At 44.0% G+C, this 18800-nt stretch overlaps 2 protein-coding genes across 40 annotated transcripts in view; one reads left to right on the top strand and one right to left on the bottom strand.

Annotated features, from left to right (window-relative positions):
- Window positions 1–3697, bottom strand: part of YTHDF3 (YTH N6-methyladenosine RNA binding protein F3) — a 46624-nt gene extending 42927 nt beyond the window's left edge. For 5 of the 17 annotated variants that reach the window (XM_017341339.4, XM_051843802.3, XM_017341342.4 and 2 more), the window contains exons 1-2: window positions 3470–3613; window positions 2969–2993 (exon numbers count right to left, since the gene is read on the bottom strand). Coding sequence is in view for 2 of the 17 variants with exons in the window: in XM_017341342.4 (XP_017196831.1) it covers window positions 2969–2993; window positions 3470–3493 (49 nt within the window). In the remaining 15 variants the exon portion in view is untranslated. Of the gene's footprint in view, window positions 1–1488; window positions 1557–2968; window positions 2994–3254; window positions 3351–3469 lie in introns of those variants that run through there. The other 12 variants (XM_070075092.2, XM_008255569.5, XM_017341338.4 and 9 more) reach the window with 8 other exon arrangements.
- Window positions 3698–3726: 29 nt separating this feature from the next.
- The window catches only part of TTPA (alpha tocopherol transfer protein), a 100867-nt gene continuing 85793 nt past the window's right edge, over window positions 3727–18800 (top strand). For 3 of the 23 annotated variants that reach the window (XM_089335318.1, XM_089335317.1, XM_089335315.1), the window contains exons 1-2: window positions 3727–4006; window positions 13393–13461. In XM_089335318.1, the coding sequence (XP_089191444.1) occupies window positions 3727–4006; window positions 13393–13461 (349 nt within the window). Of the gene's footprint in view, window positions 4007–8315; window positions 8601–8705; window positions 8811–9377; window positions 9599–13385; window positions 13462–13881; window positions 14091–18800 lie in introns of those variants that run through there. The other 20 variants (XR_016235704.1, XR_016235701.1, XR_016235709.1 and 17 more) reach the window with 16 other exon arrangements.

Raw genomic sequence — 18800 nt, 5'->3', positions numbered from 1 at the left:
GGACAGTAAAGCCTAGTGCTACAAGTATGTCATCTGGAGTGATCACACGTAAAGGCACAGCACACTTTAGTCCAGCAAGCAAAAATTCTACTTGTTAATACATAAATAAATATAGTAATCAGAAGTCAGCATTAAATCATAGATTAATAAGGTAAGTAGCATCCTTAAAATTTTACTATTCTTTGGTACCACCCTAGCAAAGAATAAAGAAGAGTTCTGATATCTAATATTGGGATAAACTATTAATTAGAAAAAGATTTAAAACTTACTGAACAAGTAAATCTAGAATTATTATTTATATGACAAAAGCATTTCTACCTTAACAAAGAAACTGATAACGAATTTCCTTTAGCTCCTTTAGTGCACTAAGACATTAAGGATGTACAGAGAAACACTTAGCAGAAAATCAAAGACTTTAAAGCCAAGTGTTGGGCCAATGCTGTCAACTGAAAATTCAGAAAGAAAAAAAAAAAGCATCTCTGAAATTACACTAAGCCAACTAAAAGGATTATGCATTCAAAACTTTAAATGACATGAACTTCTCATAGATATCTATTTTTCATAAACTTGCTATGTTCCAAACTCAAGATTTACTCGTATTGTTAGAACACTGAAGTTCTAGTTCAAAAGTAAAAGTAACTTTGTTTCTTGGTTGATAAAAGTAAGCATAACAATCACAATGCAATTTTACTAGCTTGAAAATGAAGTCAGCTAGACAAGCAAGTTTTTATCAAAAACAGACACGGCAATCTGTATCAGTGATGCCTTTGCCTTGTAACATATGTGTATTTGTGCAGCATGTGCCAGCAGCAACCATTTCAAAGCAATTTAAATGATTATCAATACTTTTAGTCCAGCAGTGTTTTTCCCCCTACCAACACTCCATGCAAGTCTTCCCAACAGCTTAAAAACAGACTGAGGAAGGTGAAAAGAAATTCAGCAAATATAATGGCTCCTGAAGCAGTAGACTATGTTAATTAATTATACAATCTTTATATGCAGCAGGATTTATGGTTAGTTATCACTTTTACTTTACAGAGGGAAAATTCTGACAATAAGGATTAATGTGTCCAAGTTCACTTAGTAAATAAGTAGCCACAGAAGTATTAGAACTCATGACTCCAAGGAATCCCAATCCATCAAACCTATCCTTGGATAAATTATGCACTGAACAGTATCGTGGGAAAAAAAAAACTGCTTGGAATAAAGAGCTAATCAAATAAATATACTTCGCATGTCCAAATATACCTAATAGAAGTGATACTGATAATTTTTTTAAAAAATCAAGAAAATGTATATACTATTGCTCAACATATAATGTACTTTACAGTTAACATAATATTAAAGATGTTATTAGCACATATCTAAGTGAAATGACCATGTCATTAATCAAATTTACAATAATATACTACTGGTTTACAATGCTATAAGATGCTCTATTCTGTTTTATCAAACAAATTAAGTACTTCATAGAACTTGTGTACTTACCTTAAAGCAGGTAACACAAAACACTTAGTATTTCAAATAGCCTTGCAAAGTGCCACCTCCCCATTGATCTAGGATAAAATAATTTACGCTAGGCAATAATGACCACAGATTTCACATTATCTCCAAGTCTACATACTTCCTAATGGGCAGACTAGCAAAAAAGGAAATTATTGGATCATTCTTTTGAACTTTACAAAACTTTAAAAATTTCACTTAAAATAAACCAACAATATCCAATTCAGAGGTATATATGCTTAACACAGAAAATAATTCTAAAAATAAAATAAAATTCTAAAAATAAGAATTCTATATATTTATACAGTTCAAGAAAACATATTTAGTCAAAAGTAATAAATTTAGTATCTTACAGAGTGCCAAATATCTGGTACATACAAATTCTTATATAAAGTGTACTACAACAGACAGGAAATTAATCTGTGCATACAGAACCTATTACTTTTCAAATTAATCAAATTTGCAATAATAAATAAAACCGTAAGAAGAATTTACAGAGCACCAATAATGACACTGAACTTACATCTAGATGGCCATTACAGATTTTTTATTCTAAGTTATACTTTGTTACTGAAATAACAGGAAGCACCAATTCCATCTAGAGTAATTTCAAGAGCTGTTAGTTATAAATATATAATTGACTGTAATGCTATTTATACTGGCTGTATCCCAAGAAAACAGTTACTGTTCTATACTTACTAATGTCACATGACCAGTATGATCTTTCAGTCAGCTGACTACATCGTTCAATATTAATAAATACAAGAGTTTTTTTTAACACTCTACTTCCAATAGTACTTTCACTAAGGAGTAAATCACATCATCCTTGTAGAAACCTTACAAATTGCTTCCTCTCAGCCCTCAGTAAAACAGTAGGAGTTATACCTTGCAGTCAGGACTACAATACAGCAAGATGACACTCCTGTTCAGTTGTGACCTCTCCCATCTGCCTCCCTACAACTCACTTCGACACTGAATCCCTGATTAACAACAATTTTCATGAATGCAACACAGAATACCATGTGAGTTTCATGTTCCAAAGTATTCCTGACATGTCAAATCAAAAATGTCCACTTGCAAAACATACTTGTCCACAAACACATGCAGAAATTTTTGTGGCAGCAGTTACATAACACGGATAAACTGGAAAGCTAAAGCAATATCACCACATTCACGATAATTGCTGCATAACTGGAATACCACTAAGAAAACTGTCTCTAATACCGCTTTGGTTCCCATAAAACTGGCTTCAAAGCAGGGAACTACCGAAGTTTTTTTCTGGATAGCACGCGACTTAGCTGTTATGTTTCTCTAATCTTACACTAAAAAAAAAAAAAAAGAAAGAAAAAACCACACACACACAAAATAGAGCAAAAATAAACCAAAATCCTCCTCACACTGTAACGTCAAGGCAGCACTGAGAAATAAATAAATAAATAAATAAATAAATAAAAGCCAAGCTCACCTTTATTTCCTTGCCCTTTAGGTCTCTGTGTAGCATAACGAAAAGGTGTGGTAAAGAGAAGGAAAAGAAAAAGGAGGGAAAGTCTGTTAATCAACGGCATTAACAAAGACAAGCTATTTTAAACAGTCCGCGTAGGAGTAAAACCCACCATATCCTGCACAGCCACCAATTTCCCAACCACCCCCAGTCTTGAAGCCTCCCACCCGCTACTCGGAGTCCGTCGCCCAGAGCTCGCCTGGGCTCAGCCCCACGTCTGCCGCCCTCGGGATGCCTCCTAAAGCCCTACCAGCAGTCCTTCCTCCCACCCAGCGCGGCCTCGCGCCCGCCCCGGCCGCAGGCTCCCGGGCCCGGGGCGCCCCGGCCCGGACCGCAGCAACTTGCGCCCGGGGCACCGTTATGGGGCCGGCAGCGGCGGCGACGGGGAGGAGCCCAAGCCCCACGCGAGGGTGGAGCTCCAGGGCTCGGGCCTTCGCCGAGCCTGGGGCCTCTGCTCTCCCTCACCTGATCCACGCTAGTGGCTGACATTCTTCACCGCAACCCGAGAGGAGCCGCCGCCGCCGCCGCCTGGGCCTCTCCCCGTGCACTCACAGCAGTTGGCTGCCGCCCTCGGCCTAGTGATTGTTCCAGCCGCCGCCGCTGCCGCCGCTCGCTGAAAAGCCAAAAGGAGGGCCTCGCGCTCGGGAGTCGGCGGAAAGGACCCGTCTTTCCCGCTTGCACGCTCCTCTTCTCCGTCTCGCTCTCCGCTTCTCGGGTCCACAATGGCGGACAGGCTCCCTGGTCTCACTTCCGCTCCGAGCCTCCCTGACCTTCCGCTCTCCACTCTGACGTCCGCGCTCACCTCGCTCTTCCTCCCCCACCCTCCCGCCACGGGCCTCGGCTCCGCCTCCGCTGCGCCACGTCATCGGAGACCGGACCTCCCCCTCCCACCTCCCGCAGCCGGCCCCCGGGCGCATGCGCCGCCAAGGGACGCGCCAGTTCGGTTGCCGGCGGGGACTGCAGGGTCCCGAGCGACCGATTTTCCCGTTGTCCTCGGAAGCGGTGAGCGGATCCAAGGCGGCGGCGAGGGGGCGGGAATGCCGGCCGCAGCTGGATTCCATCGCACTCCTGGCGGGAGGAGGGTCGGGGCGGGAGGCGGTGGCTGGTGGGGACTTTCGAGACCGGCTGCAGGCGTGGGAGCTCGCGGCGTGGACGGAGGCTCCGACACCGCTGGAGCCGTCCCCGGCGAGCAGGCCGCGGCGTCTGGGAGCTCTTCCAGGCGTCGTGGGCGGCGGGGTGACTCAGCCGCCCTCGGGACAGAGTGCCGGGCGGTATCCACGAGCCAGCTCGTGCAGCGGGGGTGGCTGGGCTAGGCCTGTGTCACCCACTCAGGTAAAAGTGCACGGGGGGGTGTGCTTGGCTGGTGTTGGTTTTCTCTAGACCCCGGGAACGTCAAGGCTTTGCCACCCGGTTGTTGGACTTGGCGATTTGACTTTGCTCCCTTTTGCTCACGTTCAGTTAACTTTTATGAATGAATAAAGTTCCTTGGGAAAGATAAACATAGTTACAGGACTTTTTCCTGTCTTAAAAACAGAGACAAAGTTGTACTAGAAACTGGTAAAGTTAACTTTTCTACTTAATTGGCAAAAACCAAAGTCAATTTGCAACACCTTGAAATTTTGATCGCGGTGTTGCTGGAGCTACGACGAAGATGTCATGCTTTTACAAGTGAGTGGGTTTCATGTGAAGCAGCGGTTTAAAATGACATCCTTTCTTACTTCAAAGCCGTCCAATGAGTGAGAATTTGGAAACAAAAATCACAAAATTGCAGGATCCATTTTGCGGGTTACATAGGAGCAGCGTTTTAGAAGCACTGCATAATTGCATTGAGACTTAACCTTGAGAGGCAGCTTTGTATGAAAAAGGCGTTAATATATAGTCAGCCAGCTTCTGCTCTTGCAGTCTCTGCCACCGGTTTCAGGCTGAGTACTCTCCCGGCTTGCCCGCCCCCCCCTTCCCAAGAATGCCCCCATCCTCCCAGCTGTGACTCAGTCTCTCCACTTCCATGTATACCCTTATAGTGGTCAAGAGTTTGCTTACACAGACTCTGAGTGGGGGAAGTTGAGGGACTGTGCAGGAGGAAGCTTATGAAAAAGTGCAGGCCTTGTCTTCCACCTCAGTCATCTTACAAGGGTGACTTTGTGGAAATCATGGCAGCCTGAGTTTGAATTCTAGCTGGGCAAGAATTGTGTTTATAACCTTGGGAAAGTCAGTGAACCCTTCTAAGCTTTAGCTTTCTCGTAAGTAATATAAGGTCACCTGTGTGCAGTTCCTGGCACAGAGTGAGCTTAAGACGAATTGTGGCTGCACGGTGCTAGTTCTTGTCTTCACTAAGTGATTCCCAGAAAGATAGCAATATCTTACATTTACTGAGTGCTGTTTACATGCCAGACACTGTAATAAGTGCTTAATTCTTCACAGCCTCCTTGTGTGTCAAGTGCTGTTTTAAAAATTGATACACAGTGAGGTTAAGAAACTTTTTTCCATAATAGCACAGCTAAGCACTCTGAAAGACGGGGTTTGAACATAGGCAGTTTAGTGCCAAAGCTACACTCAAGCCCACCCTGCAATACTGCCTGATGAACGTGTGTTTTCTGTCATTTCTATCCCTTGACCAACTCATTTTTTCTTAGCAATGAGGTATGAACTTACAGAGTAAAGTGCCAACTACCCTTATATATAAACCCACTTAATTATATTAAAATATTTTAAGTTAACCTGGGAACTACCTAAAGCCATCTCTATCTGCCTTCAGAAGTATGCAGATGGTATTTTGGAAACCTTTCCTGCAGAATCCAGACACCAGACAAAATTACACTCTCCTGCAGGGCCACTTGTTATGTCGGCTTCTTGGTGAGCACAGCTGGAAAGAGAAGACTGCATTTAAGCCCTCATTTACTCCCCTAGCCCGGGTGCTTTGACGCAGTGTGCTTCCATTCTGCACAGCTCTAACCTCTGTGTGACCACTTGTGTCAGTTCATGTTGGGTTTGGCTGCAAGTAGTAACAAGTCCAAAATAACAGGAACTGAAATTAGAAGTCTGTTTCTCTCATACAAAAGCAACTTGGAGATAGGCAGTCCAGGGCTTGGGCTGCATGGTGTCAGATGTCCAGACTTCTAGCCTGCTGCTCCCCCCATCCTAATGATGACATGGGCGGCTGTTGGCCACACTGACTGCTCAAATTCCAGCTGTCATACCCACATTCCCATCAGCAGAAGGCACATTTGTTTCCTTTAAGGACATTTCTGTAGAAGTTACATTTCTCACTTCTGCCTACCTCCTGCTAACTAAAATATAGCTTTCTGAAGATGCTTAGGTGAAGGAAAGATGAAAAATATATTCTAGGTGGCGATGGGCTCAGCCAAAAATTAGGGTGTTCACTAAAGGAGGAAAGAATGGATGGTGATAGGTAACTATTTAGCAATAAACTGCATAGCATTTGACCACTCAGTTTGTTACCTAGCAACATTTAATCTTAGCATCAGATTTCACCAGTACCAAAGCCAAAACTTCTAAGGCCTTTTGTTAACTTTAAATAACAAAGTAAGCGAACCAAGCATGGAAAATTCCACTTGAGAATTGATTGATGTGTATTTAAAAGGAGGAATCTTGAATGTCATGCTTCAGGTAAAACTACTGATGGGTGAGAACACTGCATAAAAGCCTAAATAAATAGATATTACCTGAAACAAAAAAAGCCAATAGCCTTTTCGCACATCCTTGTGTTTACTACAGGGAAGTTTAGAATGGCAAGAAAAAAAGTGACAGAAAGTATCAAGTTGTGTTAAGGTCTCCCTGAGGCGAAGTCACCCAAAGCACAGATTCTTGGGACCCAGCCTGTATTTAGTGAATCAGTAATTATAGGATTAAGGCCAAAAATCTACATTTAAAAAAAAAAAAAAAAAAGGAGCTGGTGTTTGGCCCACTGATAAAGTTGCCACTGGGGATGCCTACATCTCTTTATCAGTGTGCCTGCTTTGAGTACTGGCTCCTCCACTTTCAAATAAAATAAGAAAAACATATTGTTTAAATTTGTATTTATTTTCATCTTATTTGAAAGGCACAGAGACATCCTCCATCTGCTGACTGGAATGCCCACAACAAATGCACTCAGAAATGCCCCCCAACAGCCAGAACTGGTCCAGGCCAACACCAGGAGCCCAGATCTCAATTCAGGTCTCTCACCTGTCAGAGATTCAAGTATTGAGCCATCACCCAGTGCCTCCATTGGATAGCCTTAGCAGGAAGCTAAAATCAAAAGCCTAGTAGCTGGGACTTGAACCAGGCATTCCAGTGAGGGATGCAGAAGTCCCCAGTGACAATTGCTACACCACATGCCCACCTCAACAGCTGTTTTATTTGGAAATAATTGTAGACTTACTGAAATGTTACAAAGATAGCATAGAGAGTCCCTGTAGGACAGAGACAGGGAGCAAGTGAGTCACGTGGGGGTAATTCCTGTTACCTTAAAGCCAGTAGAGTATGGATGTGGTTCCTCTTGTCCTGGAGACAAAGCAGACCTCCTGCCTGGACCAGGTTCATGCCAGTTTAGAGGCCAAGGCAGACCTAAATTGACCCTCAGCTCATTATATGTTCATTGTGATATCAGTATGCTAAATGATATGCCTACTAGCCACCATGACAGGAAATACCAGAGCAAATGAAGAACAAAAAGGAGTGGTATAGCTGGATTCTGGGAAATCTCCACCTTCACTGAAAAGCCGTGAACATTCCTCCCCTTTCTTAGCATGCATCTTCTCTTCATTAAGCAACCATATAATATTAAACTCACTTAAGAGAAGGGGCCACTGCCCTCAGGGATCTCCCACTCTTCAGTGTGTACTTCAGCTTTCTCAGTAAAACACTTGATGCTTGGGGCCGGCGCCGCGGCTCACTAAGCTAATCCTCCGCCTTGCGGCGCCGGCACACCGGGTTCTAGTCCCGGTTGGGGCGCCGGATTCTGTCCCAGTTGCCCCTCTTCCAGGCCAGCTCTCTGCTGTGGCCAGGGAGTGCAGTGGAGGATGGCCCAGGTGCTTGGGCCCTGCACCCCATGGGAGACCAGGAGAAGCACCTGGCTCCTGCCATCAGATCAGCGCGGTGCCCCGGCCGCAGCACGCTGGCCGCGGCGGCCATTGGAGGGTGAACCAACGGCAAAGGAAGACCTTTCTCTCTGTCTCTCTCTCTCACTGTCCACTCTGCCTGTCAAAAAATAAAATTAAATAAATAAATAAATAAAACACTTGATGCTTGATGGCTGGTGTTGTGGCTTAGTGGGTAAAGCTTTTTCCTGCTGTGCCAGTAACCCTTATAGGTTCCAGTTTGAGTCCTGGCTGCTCCACTTCTGATCCAGCTGCCTGCTAAGGCACATACAAAAGCAGCAGAAGATGGCCCAAATGCTTAGGCCCCTGCACCCATGTGGAGACCTGGAAGAAGCTCCTGACTCCTGGCTTTGGTCTGGCCAACCTCTGGATGTTATGACCATTTGGGGAGTGAACCAGTGGATGGAAGATCTCTGTTTCCCTCTCTCCCTCTCTCTGTAACTCTGCCTTCCAAATAAAATATATAAATCTTTAAAAAAGAAAACAACAACAGAAAACACCACTTGATGCTTGCGTTAGCTATTCAGCTTGGTTATGAATTCTTTCTTGGGGCATTTGGTAGAATGGTCCTTGTTTGGAATTTGGTATTTTCTCATAACCAGTGTGAAAGAAGTGCCCTAAAAATCCTGCAGGGCATTCAAGAGAAACACCTCCCGAGACTTGAGGAATGTCTAGACACAGCTCCGAATCTTAATCTTATCTACCAGGTCAGTTTGAACTTGGGTGATGTGCACAAAGGATCTGTTTTCTCTTAGCCTTCTGGAGCAACCTTAAGCAGTCCTTTGTTCTTTCTCTGTGCTTTCCTTATCTAGTCCCAGAAATGTCCTCCTTAAAATATATCAATAGCCTTCTTTTCAAACATCTGTTTCCAGATACAGTATCCTCCCTGACTCTGAAAGTGTAGCCAATCATATTCTAGTCTTGAACCAGTAAGAAATTCCAAACCCAAACCTGAGAGCCCACCTTTTCAGGCCAAGCCAATTTAAGTGTGTAACCCTCATGGAATGCATAGATCCTGACTAGAATTTGGTCACTTTGGTACCTGTCCCTAGATTCCTTGACACTTGTTGGGCTTGTTCTCCTGGGCCTCTGTCACTTGTATTCTGCCCTGAATGGCCCTTATATTAACCTTTTTACATATTTTATTTCTACCACCACTAACCTGGGGTTATGGGTGTCGGCATTGTGATGTAGCAAGCTAAGCCTCTTGCCTGCAACGCCAGCATCCCATATATTTGCCGGTTTGAGACCTGGCTGCTCCACTTGCAATCCAGCTCCCTGCTAATGAACCTGGGAAAGCAGCAGAAGATAAGCCAAGTGCTTGGGGCCTGCACCCACATGCAAGACCTGAATGAACCTCCTGGCTCCTAGCTTCAGCCTGGCACAGTCCCAGCCACTTGCAGAGTGAACCAGCAGATGGATGATCGCTCATTCTCTCCCTCTATCTCTCCCTCTATGTAACTGTCTTTCAAATAAATAAATATTTAAAATATTGGGGTTGTGAATTTTAGGGGACAGTGCTACAAGATGAGGAACCTTTCAACATATCAGGCATCATACATGACATTAATATGACTTGTCATTGGTAATGTTGATCATTTGGTTAAGGTAGCACCTACCAGATTTTTCCCTGCAAAATTAATATTTTCTGGGGTGGGCATTGTGGCACAGAAGGCCAAGCCAACACTTGGAATGCCCACATCCCATATTGGAGGGCCTTATCTGAGCCCTGGCCTCTCAGCATTTCCAATCCAAATTCCAGCTAATGTGCTCAGAAATTGGCAGGTGATGACCCAAGTACTTGGGTTCCTGCCACTATGTGGGAGAACTCGATAGAGTTCTAGCTCCTGGCTTCAGCCTGCCCCACCCCTGGCTGTTGCAGACATTTGGGGAATAAACCAGTGGATAGAAAATCTCTTTTTCCCTGGCTCCCACCGCCCCACCTGCCCACCCTCCTTCCTCCCCTCTACCTTTCAACTCCCCAAACCTTTTTTTTTTTTTTTCCCAAAAATTAGTCGTTTCATCTTTCCATATCTAGTCTTGGGAACTGGGTCATTAAATCCAGCCAACACTCAAAAGATAAGGGAATTAAAACTCCACCTCCTGGGTTGGAGAGTACTGTGAGAGGACAAAAACACAATTTAATTAATTAGCTTTATTTTTAGTTTTTTCTAGAGCCTCATATCATTCTATAAAATAGAATAAGTATTCCAAAAGGCTGAGCAAAGGAGGTTAGTTCTACAGATAGAAAAGGGCCAAAGAAAGCAGAAACCACCACCACTGTAACTAATTGTTAGAGAAAAAGAACAAGAAAAAGAGGACACAGACCACGAACTCAACAGCTGGAGCAGGTTTATTCAGAGACAAACCTGAGAGGGACCCATTACTGAGACTAATACAGACTAGGAGTTTATATAGTCAGGGCTGCTTTTGGTTATGGATGGGTGGGCGTTAGCTGGGGCTAAACTGGTTTGTGGGAGCTTTTCAGACTTGTCAGGCATAGGTGCTCCCAAACTTTGGGTAGGGCCAACTCCTGAGTTGGTGGTATGACTGTAATTCTTAGAGAATTACTTGGAGGAATTTATAGATTCAGAAATTGTCAGGGGCAGGAGGCGGCAGTTCTTTCTGTAGTGTAGGTACCCATGTCAACCTGAGAGTTGTGGGCCCTGTGGGAGCAGAGGTGTGTAGGGAAGACGTTACTAATTTTAATGACATGAAATGTACCTAGGGAGGGTGTCCCTTGAGTTTAGCAATGATAGGGACAATATCACTTAATAGGGTCCATTCTATTTTGGCTTTAAAGCAGCCTCATTTTGTTTCAGATAGACCCAGTCACTGGGTTGAAAGGTGGAAATATAGTCTAGAAGGTAGAGGGTATTGCTTGGGTAGATGTATGTCTGCATAGGTCCATAAATAAGAGCATATTTCATTGAGAAAAGGGAAGGTAAAAGGAAAAGAAATGGCTTCAAACTTATGGAGGAGAGGAAAGTCTGATGTGAGAAGATATCTCCCCTTAGAAAATTTTAAATGGATTGAGCATTGATGGTTTCTGGGGAAGAGATCTAATTTTTTTGTTTTTTAAAAATTTATTTATTTATTTTAAAGTTAGAGTTACACAAAAGGAAAGAGAGAGAGAGAGAGAGATTGATCTTCCATATGCTGGTTTACTCCCCAAATGGCCACAAAGGCCAGGGCTGGGCCAGGCCAAAGCCAGGGTCAGAAGAACCTTCCAGGTCTCCCACATGGGTGAGGGCCCCTTGGACTTTGGCCATTTTCTGCTGCTTTCCCAGGCACATTAGCAGAGAGCTGGATCAGAAGTAGAGCAGCTGGGCCTCGAACTGACACTTACATGGCTTGCCAGCGCTGCAGGTGGTGGCTTTACCTGCTATGCCACAATGCTGGCCCTGAGATCTAATTCATAATAAGGCTAAAAGATGGAGTTTTATCCAGTCTAGGTGGACTTGGACTGAGAGTTTTGTCAGCACTTGTTTTAAAGTTTCATTCATCCATTCTACTTTTCCTGAAGAGAGGAGATGATAAGGAATGTGGAAATGCTATGAGACATAGAGAGAGGTTGATACTAGTTGAGTAATTTAGGAGGTAAATTGTGGTCCATTATCTGATTGGATGCAGGGAGTCCAAACCTGGGAATAATATCTCTTAATAGTGCAATAGAAACAGTGGTGACTCTTTTGTTGGTAATGGGAAAAGCCTGCACCCAACCCGAGAAGATGTCCACCAAAACCAGAAGGTAACATAGCTGTTTAACTGGTTGCGTATGGGTGAAGTCAATCTTCCAGTCCTCTCCCAGGAGCAGTCTGCGGGCCTGGTGAATAGTGAATGTGAGTGGTCTGATAATGGAGCTGGGATTAACAGTATTACAGATTCTAAATTTCTGAGATATGGTATACAGAGTCTCCCTTATAGTGGGAATCAGGTGTATGTTTGATTTTAGAAAATTAGGAAGAGAGTTTAGGTTTGAATGATATTGAGTGGGGAAGTTTCTTAGAAAGGTAACTTAGAAGAGGGGAATATTAGTTTATTGTCTACAAACCACCATGAGTTCTTCTTGGAGGCCCCTTGCTGAAAGTGAGAGATCTCTAAATCTGAATAGATAGGAGCCAGGTTGAAGAGAAATAACGGGAAGTCTCTTGTAAAGGATTGTCTATGTCACCTTTGGTAGGCTGTAGAGAAGTTTAGCAATAACAGAGAAATTGGTACCCAGATGTGAAAATAGCCCACAAGTACCAAGAAAGAGAGGAGGTCCTGCTTTGTGTGTAGGAAAGAAAAGGAGGGTATTACCTGTTTTCAGGCTGGAGGAGTTGTGCAAATTTTTGTGTCATGAGAAGTCCTAGAAAAATAACAGATATAGAGTTGAGCCTTTTCCTGAGATACCCTTTAGCCTTTATCAGCTAGAAAATTTAAAAGGCTCGTGGCATATTGAAGACAGGTTTCTTTGAGGGGCTGCAAAGTAGAAGGTCATCAACATATTGAAGAAGAGTGATGAATGAAAGGTTGATAGAAGCTAAGACTTCTTGGATGGTCTGTCCAGAGTAATGGGTACTGTATCAGAAACCTTGGGGTAGGACAGTCCAGGTAAGTTGTCAGGAAAGGCAGGAATTGGGGTCAGACAAGTTGAAGACAAAGAGTGCTTGGGAGGCTGAATAGAGAGGAATTGTGAAAAAGGCATTCTTTAGGTTCAAAATACAGAAAAAAGTTATGGTGATTATTTGAGAGGAGGATATGGGGTTAAGAATGACTAGATAGGTTGGATGAACAGAAAAGTTAGTGCATCTGAGGTCTTGTACTAGGCAGAAGGAGCCAACCAATTTTTTGGTGGGAAGTATGGGTGTGTTGTGAGGTGAGTGGGTAAGGACAAGCATGTGAGCCTGAAGGAGGTGGGTCTATGATCAGTTTTAAGCCTCTGTGGCCTTCCAGACTTAAAAGATATTGAGGAACAATAATAGCTTTTGTGGAGTCCTTTAGGAAGATGTGAACAGGAGTATGGTGGGTGGCAGTTATGGGATGGGATATATCCCATACTATAGGGTTGATCAAAGGAAAAATGGAAGGCAGACAAGAGGCCTGGGATAGAGAAGTGGGGAGAATGGTCTTGATATGGGTAACAAACATATGGGTTTTGTACCTGGTGGAAATGGAGACATGCTCCTGACTGGTGAGGGGCTCTACCCAAAAGGTGGGTGGGGACAATTGGGGAGAACAAGAAAGTAGTGTAGGAGGGAAATATCTCCAAAGGAAGAATATAAAGGAGTTTTGTTCAGTTTTCAGTAAGGCCCTCCATGCCAACAACAGAGACAGAGGAAGGAAGGATTGAGCCACACTATTCATTGAAAACAGGTAAGCTATTCCCAGTATGCACCAAGAAAGAGATCCACTTGCCAGACACTGTCCTTATCACCCTTGGGTCTGTGGACTCATTTGAAATGGGAGCTGTTGAACCCAGGCCGCCTCATTGTGTTAAGTTTAACAAAGATGCAATGCCCTGTACCAGAGCTGGGGGAACAGTAGGCTGTACCAGATTGGGAGGGCATCCCTCCTGGTGGCAGTCCATCTTCCAACGTCCCCATTGTTCACAGTTGGGACATGGTTTAGTGGGAGGTCTTGGGTTAGACCAGGCCTTGGTCGCATGCCCAGTATTGCTGCATCAAAAACAGGCTTCCAGAGGGCTAGGCCTTGGCTTGAAGTTGGGAATTTGGTGGATTAGAGAGGCAAGCATCTGATAACTTTAATTTTGTTTTTCTCCTTTTGAATCTTTAGTTTTCATCCCTGTTGTTAAAGATGTGAAGGGCCCCATTGGTGAGGTCCTTTTAGACTATCCTTCAGCTTTTGGACTTTGTGTCGGCTGTCCCAGGCCTACCAGGATATAAATTGGAGATGTAAAAATGACTGTCCTCTGCAATGGGAGTCCATATTGGTGTATTTTACCACTGCCTCTGTAAGGTGGAACATAAAGAGAGTGGAATTTTCTTTGAGTCCGTGGGTGATTTTATGAAGCTTGTCACAGTTGACCTGCTTATGGCCATTTTTATCATAGCCAACAACAAGCAGGAAATCATGATCTTGGGCCCATAGCCCTGGGCTTCTGGGTTGCTTGCTAGGTCCAGTCTGGGATGGGGCAGCCCTAGGGACAGTGTGACTGGCCTCTGGGTTATTATGTGGGGCTTGGTGGTGTGACTCGTCTGCCTGTTGTCCAGCAGCAAGCCAAATATGTTCCCATTTGTCTGGTGTTAAAGTAGAGGAGAGAATGAGATAGAGATCCTGCCAAGTTAAACTGTAGAATCATGTCAGGCAAAGAAATTCTTTATGATACTTGGTGGAGTTCTCTGAGAATGAGCCTAAGTGCTCCTCAATTTGACTAAGGTCTGATAAGGAGAAAGGGACATGGACCCTGACTGGACCTTTCATTCCAGCCACCTCCCTCAAAGGGAGAACCGGAGGGAGCTGTAGGCTTCAAGAGTGGATAAGAGGAGGAGAGTGAAGGGGATCAGGTGGGGAATCAGGAGGAGAGGAAAGGGGATCAGGTGGGGAGTCAGTTGGTACACTGGGGGAAGAGTCAAGAGGTGGGGATTGGAGGGGCCCAGGGGACAATATGGTGGAGGGTCATCAGCCAGGTCAGGATCGCAAAGAGGTGCAAGGACGAAGGGAATGGTGGGGCAGAGGGTTTGATAGAGGGTTTCAGGCCTTTTTCCTCCATGAGGAGAACTTGAAATGAGGAATAAGAGCCACAGAGGGAGGGGCAACCTCAGAAGAAGAAAAGAGCATGAACAAAAGGGACCTCTGACCGTTTGCTCTTTGTATTGTTGTTAAGGTTGCAAAGAATTTGGAAATCAAAAGTACCAAATTCTAGCTACTGAGAATCTTTATCCAGTTTATATTGAGGCCAAGATGTAGTACAGAAGAAGATAAATCATTTCAATTTTACCTGCCCTTTTAGGCCAAAGGCCGACAGATTTTTTAGGAGACAGGCCAGGGGCAAGTCCAGAGGAAGGTGAGAAATTTCAGAACTGTGGAACAGGCAATGATAAGGCCAGGCTGGGGAATCGGCTCGCACTGTGGCATCCCCCAGGAAGGAGTTAACCACAACCGGAATCCTCTCACAGGAGAGAAGAGAGGATCCCAACAGTTGGAACAGGCGCCGCTAGTCCAGAACATGGGATAAATTCCCACAAATCACATCCTCTGAAAGAGAAAAAGTAGAGGTAACGGCTGATTCTGGTCTGCCCCAAGTGCTTTGTGGAGACGGAAGCTGACTTCTTACCAGTCCAGAAGTTGGAAACGAAGTTGCTGTGGCACATGGCAGAGAGATCCGGCAGGTTTCTGGCTGGAGTTCATGTGAGAGCAGGACAATCACAGTCATCTCATGATCCCTAACCCTAGTTTTCTGCAGAGAGGAAGGAAAAATCAAGAGGAGGGAGAAACCATCAGTCATCACCCGGAAAGTACCAGAGCTCCTGGCATAAGGCAGGTTGTTTTAAGCTGCCTACCAGGTGGAGGGAGACCTCCCCACTGACTGCCTACAAACTGTATGAGGCTCCAAGGGACCAAAGTGGCAAGAGGACCGGTCTCTCAAACCCTCTCAGGTTATGGTACCACTTGTTAGGATAGAAAAACAAGACAATGAAAAGACAGACCACAAATTCAACAGCCAGAACAGATTTAGTCAGAGACAAACCTAAGAGGGAGCCAGTGCAGGCAGGGATAGAAGCACTGTTCTCATACAGACTAGGGGTTTATATAGTCAGAGCTGTGTTTGGTTACCGGTGGGCTGACAGTAGGCTGGGCTAAGCTGATTTGCATGGGATTTTCAAATTTAGCAAGTGTAGTTTGTTTCAAAGTTTGGGTGTGGCTGACTACTAAAATGATGGTTCAACTGTAAGATAACAGTATGCCTGTAAGATAGCAGTATTCGGGACTGGCACCATGGCATACTAGGTTAATCCTCCACCTGTGGTGCTGGCATCCCATATGGGCGCCGGGTTCTAGTCCTGGTTGCTCCTCTTCCAGTCCAGCTCTCTGCTGTGGCCCAAGTGCTTGGGCTCCTGCACCCACTTGGAAGACCAGGAGGAAGCACCCGGCTCCTGGCTTCGGATTGGCGCAGCTCTGGCCTTTGCGGCCATTTGGGGAGTGAACCAACAGAAGGAAGACCTTTGTTGCTCTCTCTCTCACTATCTGTAACTCTACCTGTCAATAAATAAAAATTTAAAAAACCTTTATAAAAAAAAGATAGCAGTATTCAGGATCCAACAGTAATAAAGGCATCTTCCTTTCCTTTCTCTTATTTTTATATTAAAAAAAAACCAGCTACTGATACTAAGAATTAGTCTGTACCTAGTCTGTTGAATAGTAACATTTGCATAAGAATTTCAGGAATCTACTCAGGGGAGAGGATTTGAAATGGCAGACTTTGATACACCTAACAAAGGACCCTCCACCCAACTGATGCTGAGCTCCATTGTCAAGAGGTATCCACTAGGCGGACTCCCTGGATATCCCCAGATGAGCTGGATGGTCCCTCATCAGATCAAAGCCTGAACATCTTCATAACTGTCAATTGAATAGACTCATTGCTTTTTTTATAAGTTCACCCTGCAACTATCCCTGTCCCTTTAATAATCTCTCTGGCTGGCTTGTTGGGTGAAAGAGCACATTTTGGATCTAGAGATCTCTCTTTCCTCAAGATGTAGGCTTCTTGAAATAGACCCTTTCCTCTTACCAATACTCATCTGTGGTGAATTGGCTATCAAGCAGCATGCAGCTGCCGGTAATTTGTCTGGTAACACAACCCCCCACCCCCCACCCCCCACACACACATAAAAAACAAAGCGATGGGAAAATAACTGGTTAACATTGGGTTTTTTCAAGTTACCTTTTTTGTGTAAGGATTAAGGCAGGAGGAGCTTTGTTATGTCAATGGAACCTGGCTGGCTTGAGAAATTTGGTTCTCTCTCTAATCCTGATCTCTCAGAAGGAAGGATAAACAATTTCTTTTCAGCTTGGTGATGGAGGACTTGGTGTGAGTGACAATTTTGATCTTCAGCCTGATTGGGGGGCTCAGTGCAGGAGCTTCATCCAGAACAATGGGCACCTGTAATTTTTATGTAATAATACCTACATGTATTATTTGGAGTTCACACATAAAAATGTTCTGTTGCTTCTTCTCCATGTATTTATCAGTATGAAGTCATGGATAATTCCTTTATTCTTTGGGTTAAAATCCTGTGTTGTCTTTTATTCTTTAGTGTAAATTATTCTAGCTTTGGCCTTTGGGAGGTCAGGTTGGCTTTTGTGGTTTTTTGAAGTGCCCCACACTTTAAGTTCCCTCATGTTCTCTTTTTCTCTGTAGCATTTTGCCTGTCAAGGAGATGAAAATAAAAAAACATTGAAAAAAGAACCTGGTTGCTTTTCAGAAAGGGTAGGGGGCAACTTAGATGTCCTTATGGTGACGGAAAGTTTATCATCTATTTTATTCATTTGAAAGGCAGAATTACACACACACACACACACACACACACACACAAATAAAGAGAGATCTTCCATTCGCTGGTTCACTCCCCAAGTGGCTAAACTGAAGCTAGGATGCAGAAACTCCGTCTGGGTCTATCACATGGGTTCAGGGGCCCAAACACTTGAGCCATCTTCTGCTGCTTTCCCAGGCACATTAGCAGGGAGCTGGATCAGAAATGGAGCAGCCAGGACTCAAACCAGCACCCATATGTGATGCAGGCATCACAGGTGGCAGCTTAACCCACTGTGCCACAACACTAGCCCCAGGTTTAACATTTGATTGAATCATTGTCCATATACTTGTTCTAAAATTGTTTTGCAATGGGAAACTGGGAAAAGTGCATACTGCACTGTATCTTATGTATTGTTTCTTCAGTGGGTATGAATCTATAATTGTCTCAAAAGACCTAATTTTAAATAGGCAGTCATCCCTCTCTTAAATACATAGGACAGATATTGTGAAGAGATAAATCGTATGACTTAAGGAGAATATAAAAGGATTATATTTTATAATATTTTTGAAGAATATATTGCCAAGCAACACCCCCTGCTCCCGACCCATGCACACTGCTGCTAGAAAAACACCAGCTGCATCGTCGGAGAAAAAAGCTTTTTTATAAGTTTGCAAGGAGATCAGGGAAATAAAACCAATAAAACCCAAATGCATCTTCCCATTCAAAAAAGGTTTGGGGATTTATGGAGTTAGGGTAAATGGGGCATAGCTGGACAAAATTAATTCACATGATGGGTGCAGAGAAAAGGGCTGTGGAAAGTCCTGTGAGCATGTGCATCATCAAATCATATTTTTATGTGCATTGTATATTCAAATGTCTTCTGAAGTGCCATTAAAGGTATGTCATCTATATTGTAATGAGCCATAAGGTGACTCTCTGGTCAGGCTAGGTTCATCTCTTCAGGTTCCAATCACAATTTTGACTGTACCCAGTTCTATCCAGTTTTATCAGGAGCTTACAAAGAGAGCTCAGCAGAATTTTTAGCAAAGAAGACTTTTATGGCATAGCCAGTCACTATGCAACAGGCAGACAGATGACTATTATAGGCTGTTAGAATGTTAGGCAGCTAAGGGAAGCGTGCTGTTAAGCCAGGGGAGGGAGATTCCTCATTGTCCATAGTGTCAGATATCTAAAGATATAGAAACATATGTTAATGTT

This window comes from Oryctolagus cuniculus, chromosome 6 (assembly GCF_051225735.1).
Source record: "Oryctolagus cuniculus isolate XC-2025 breed Fujian yellow rabbit chromosome 6, ASM5122573v1, whole genome shotgun sequence".
Lineage (NCBI taxonomy): Eukaryota > Metazoa > Chordata > Mammalia > Lagomorpha > Leporidae > Oryctolagus > Oryctolagus cuniculus.
Note: the sequence above shows the minus strand (reverse complement) of the source record. Positions and strands in the feature narration are given on the sequence as shown.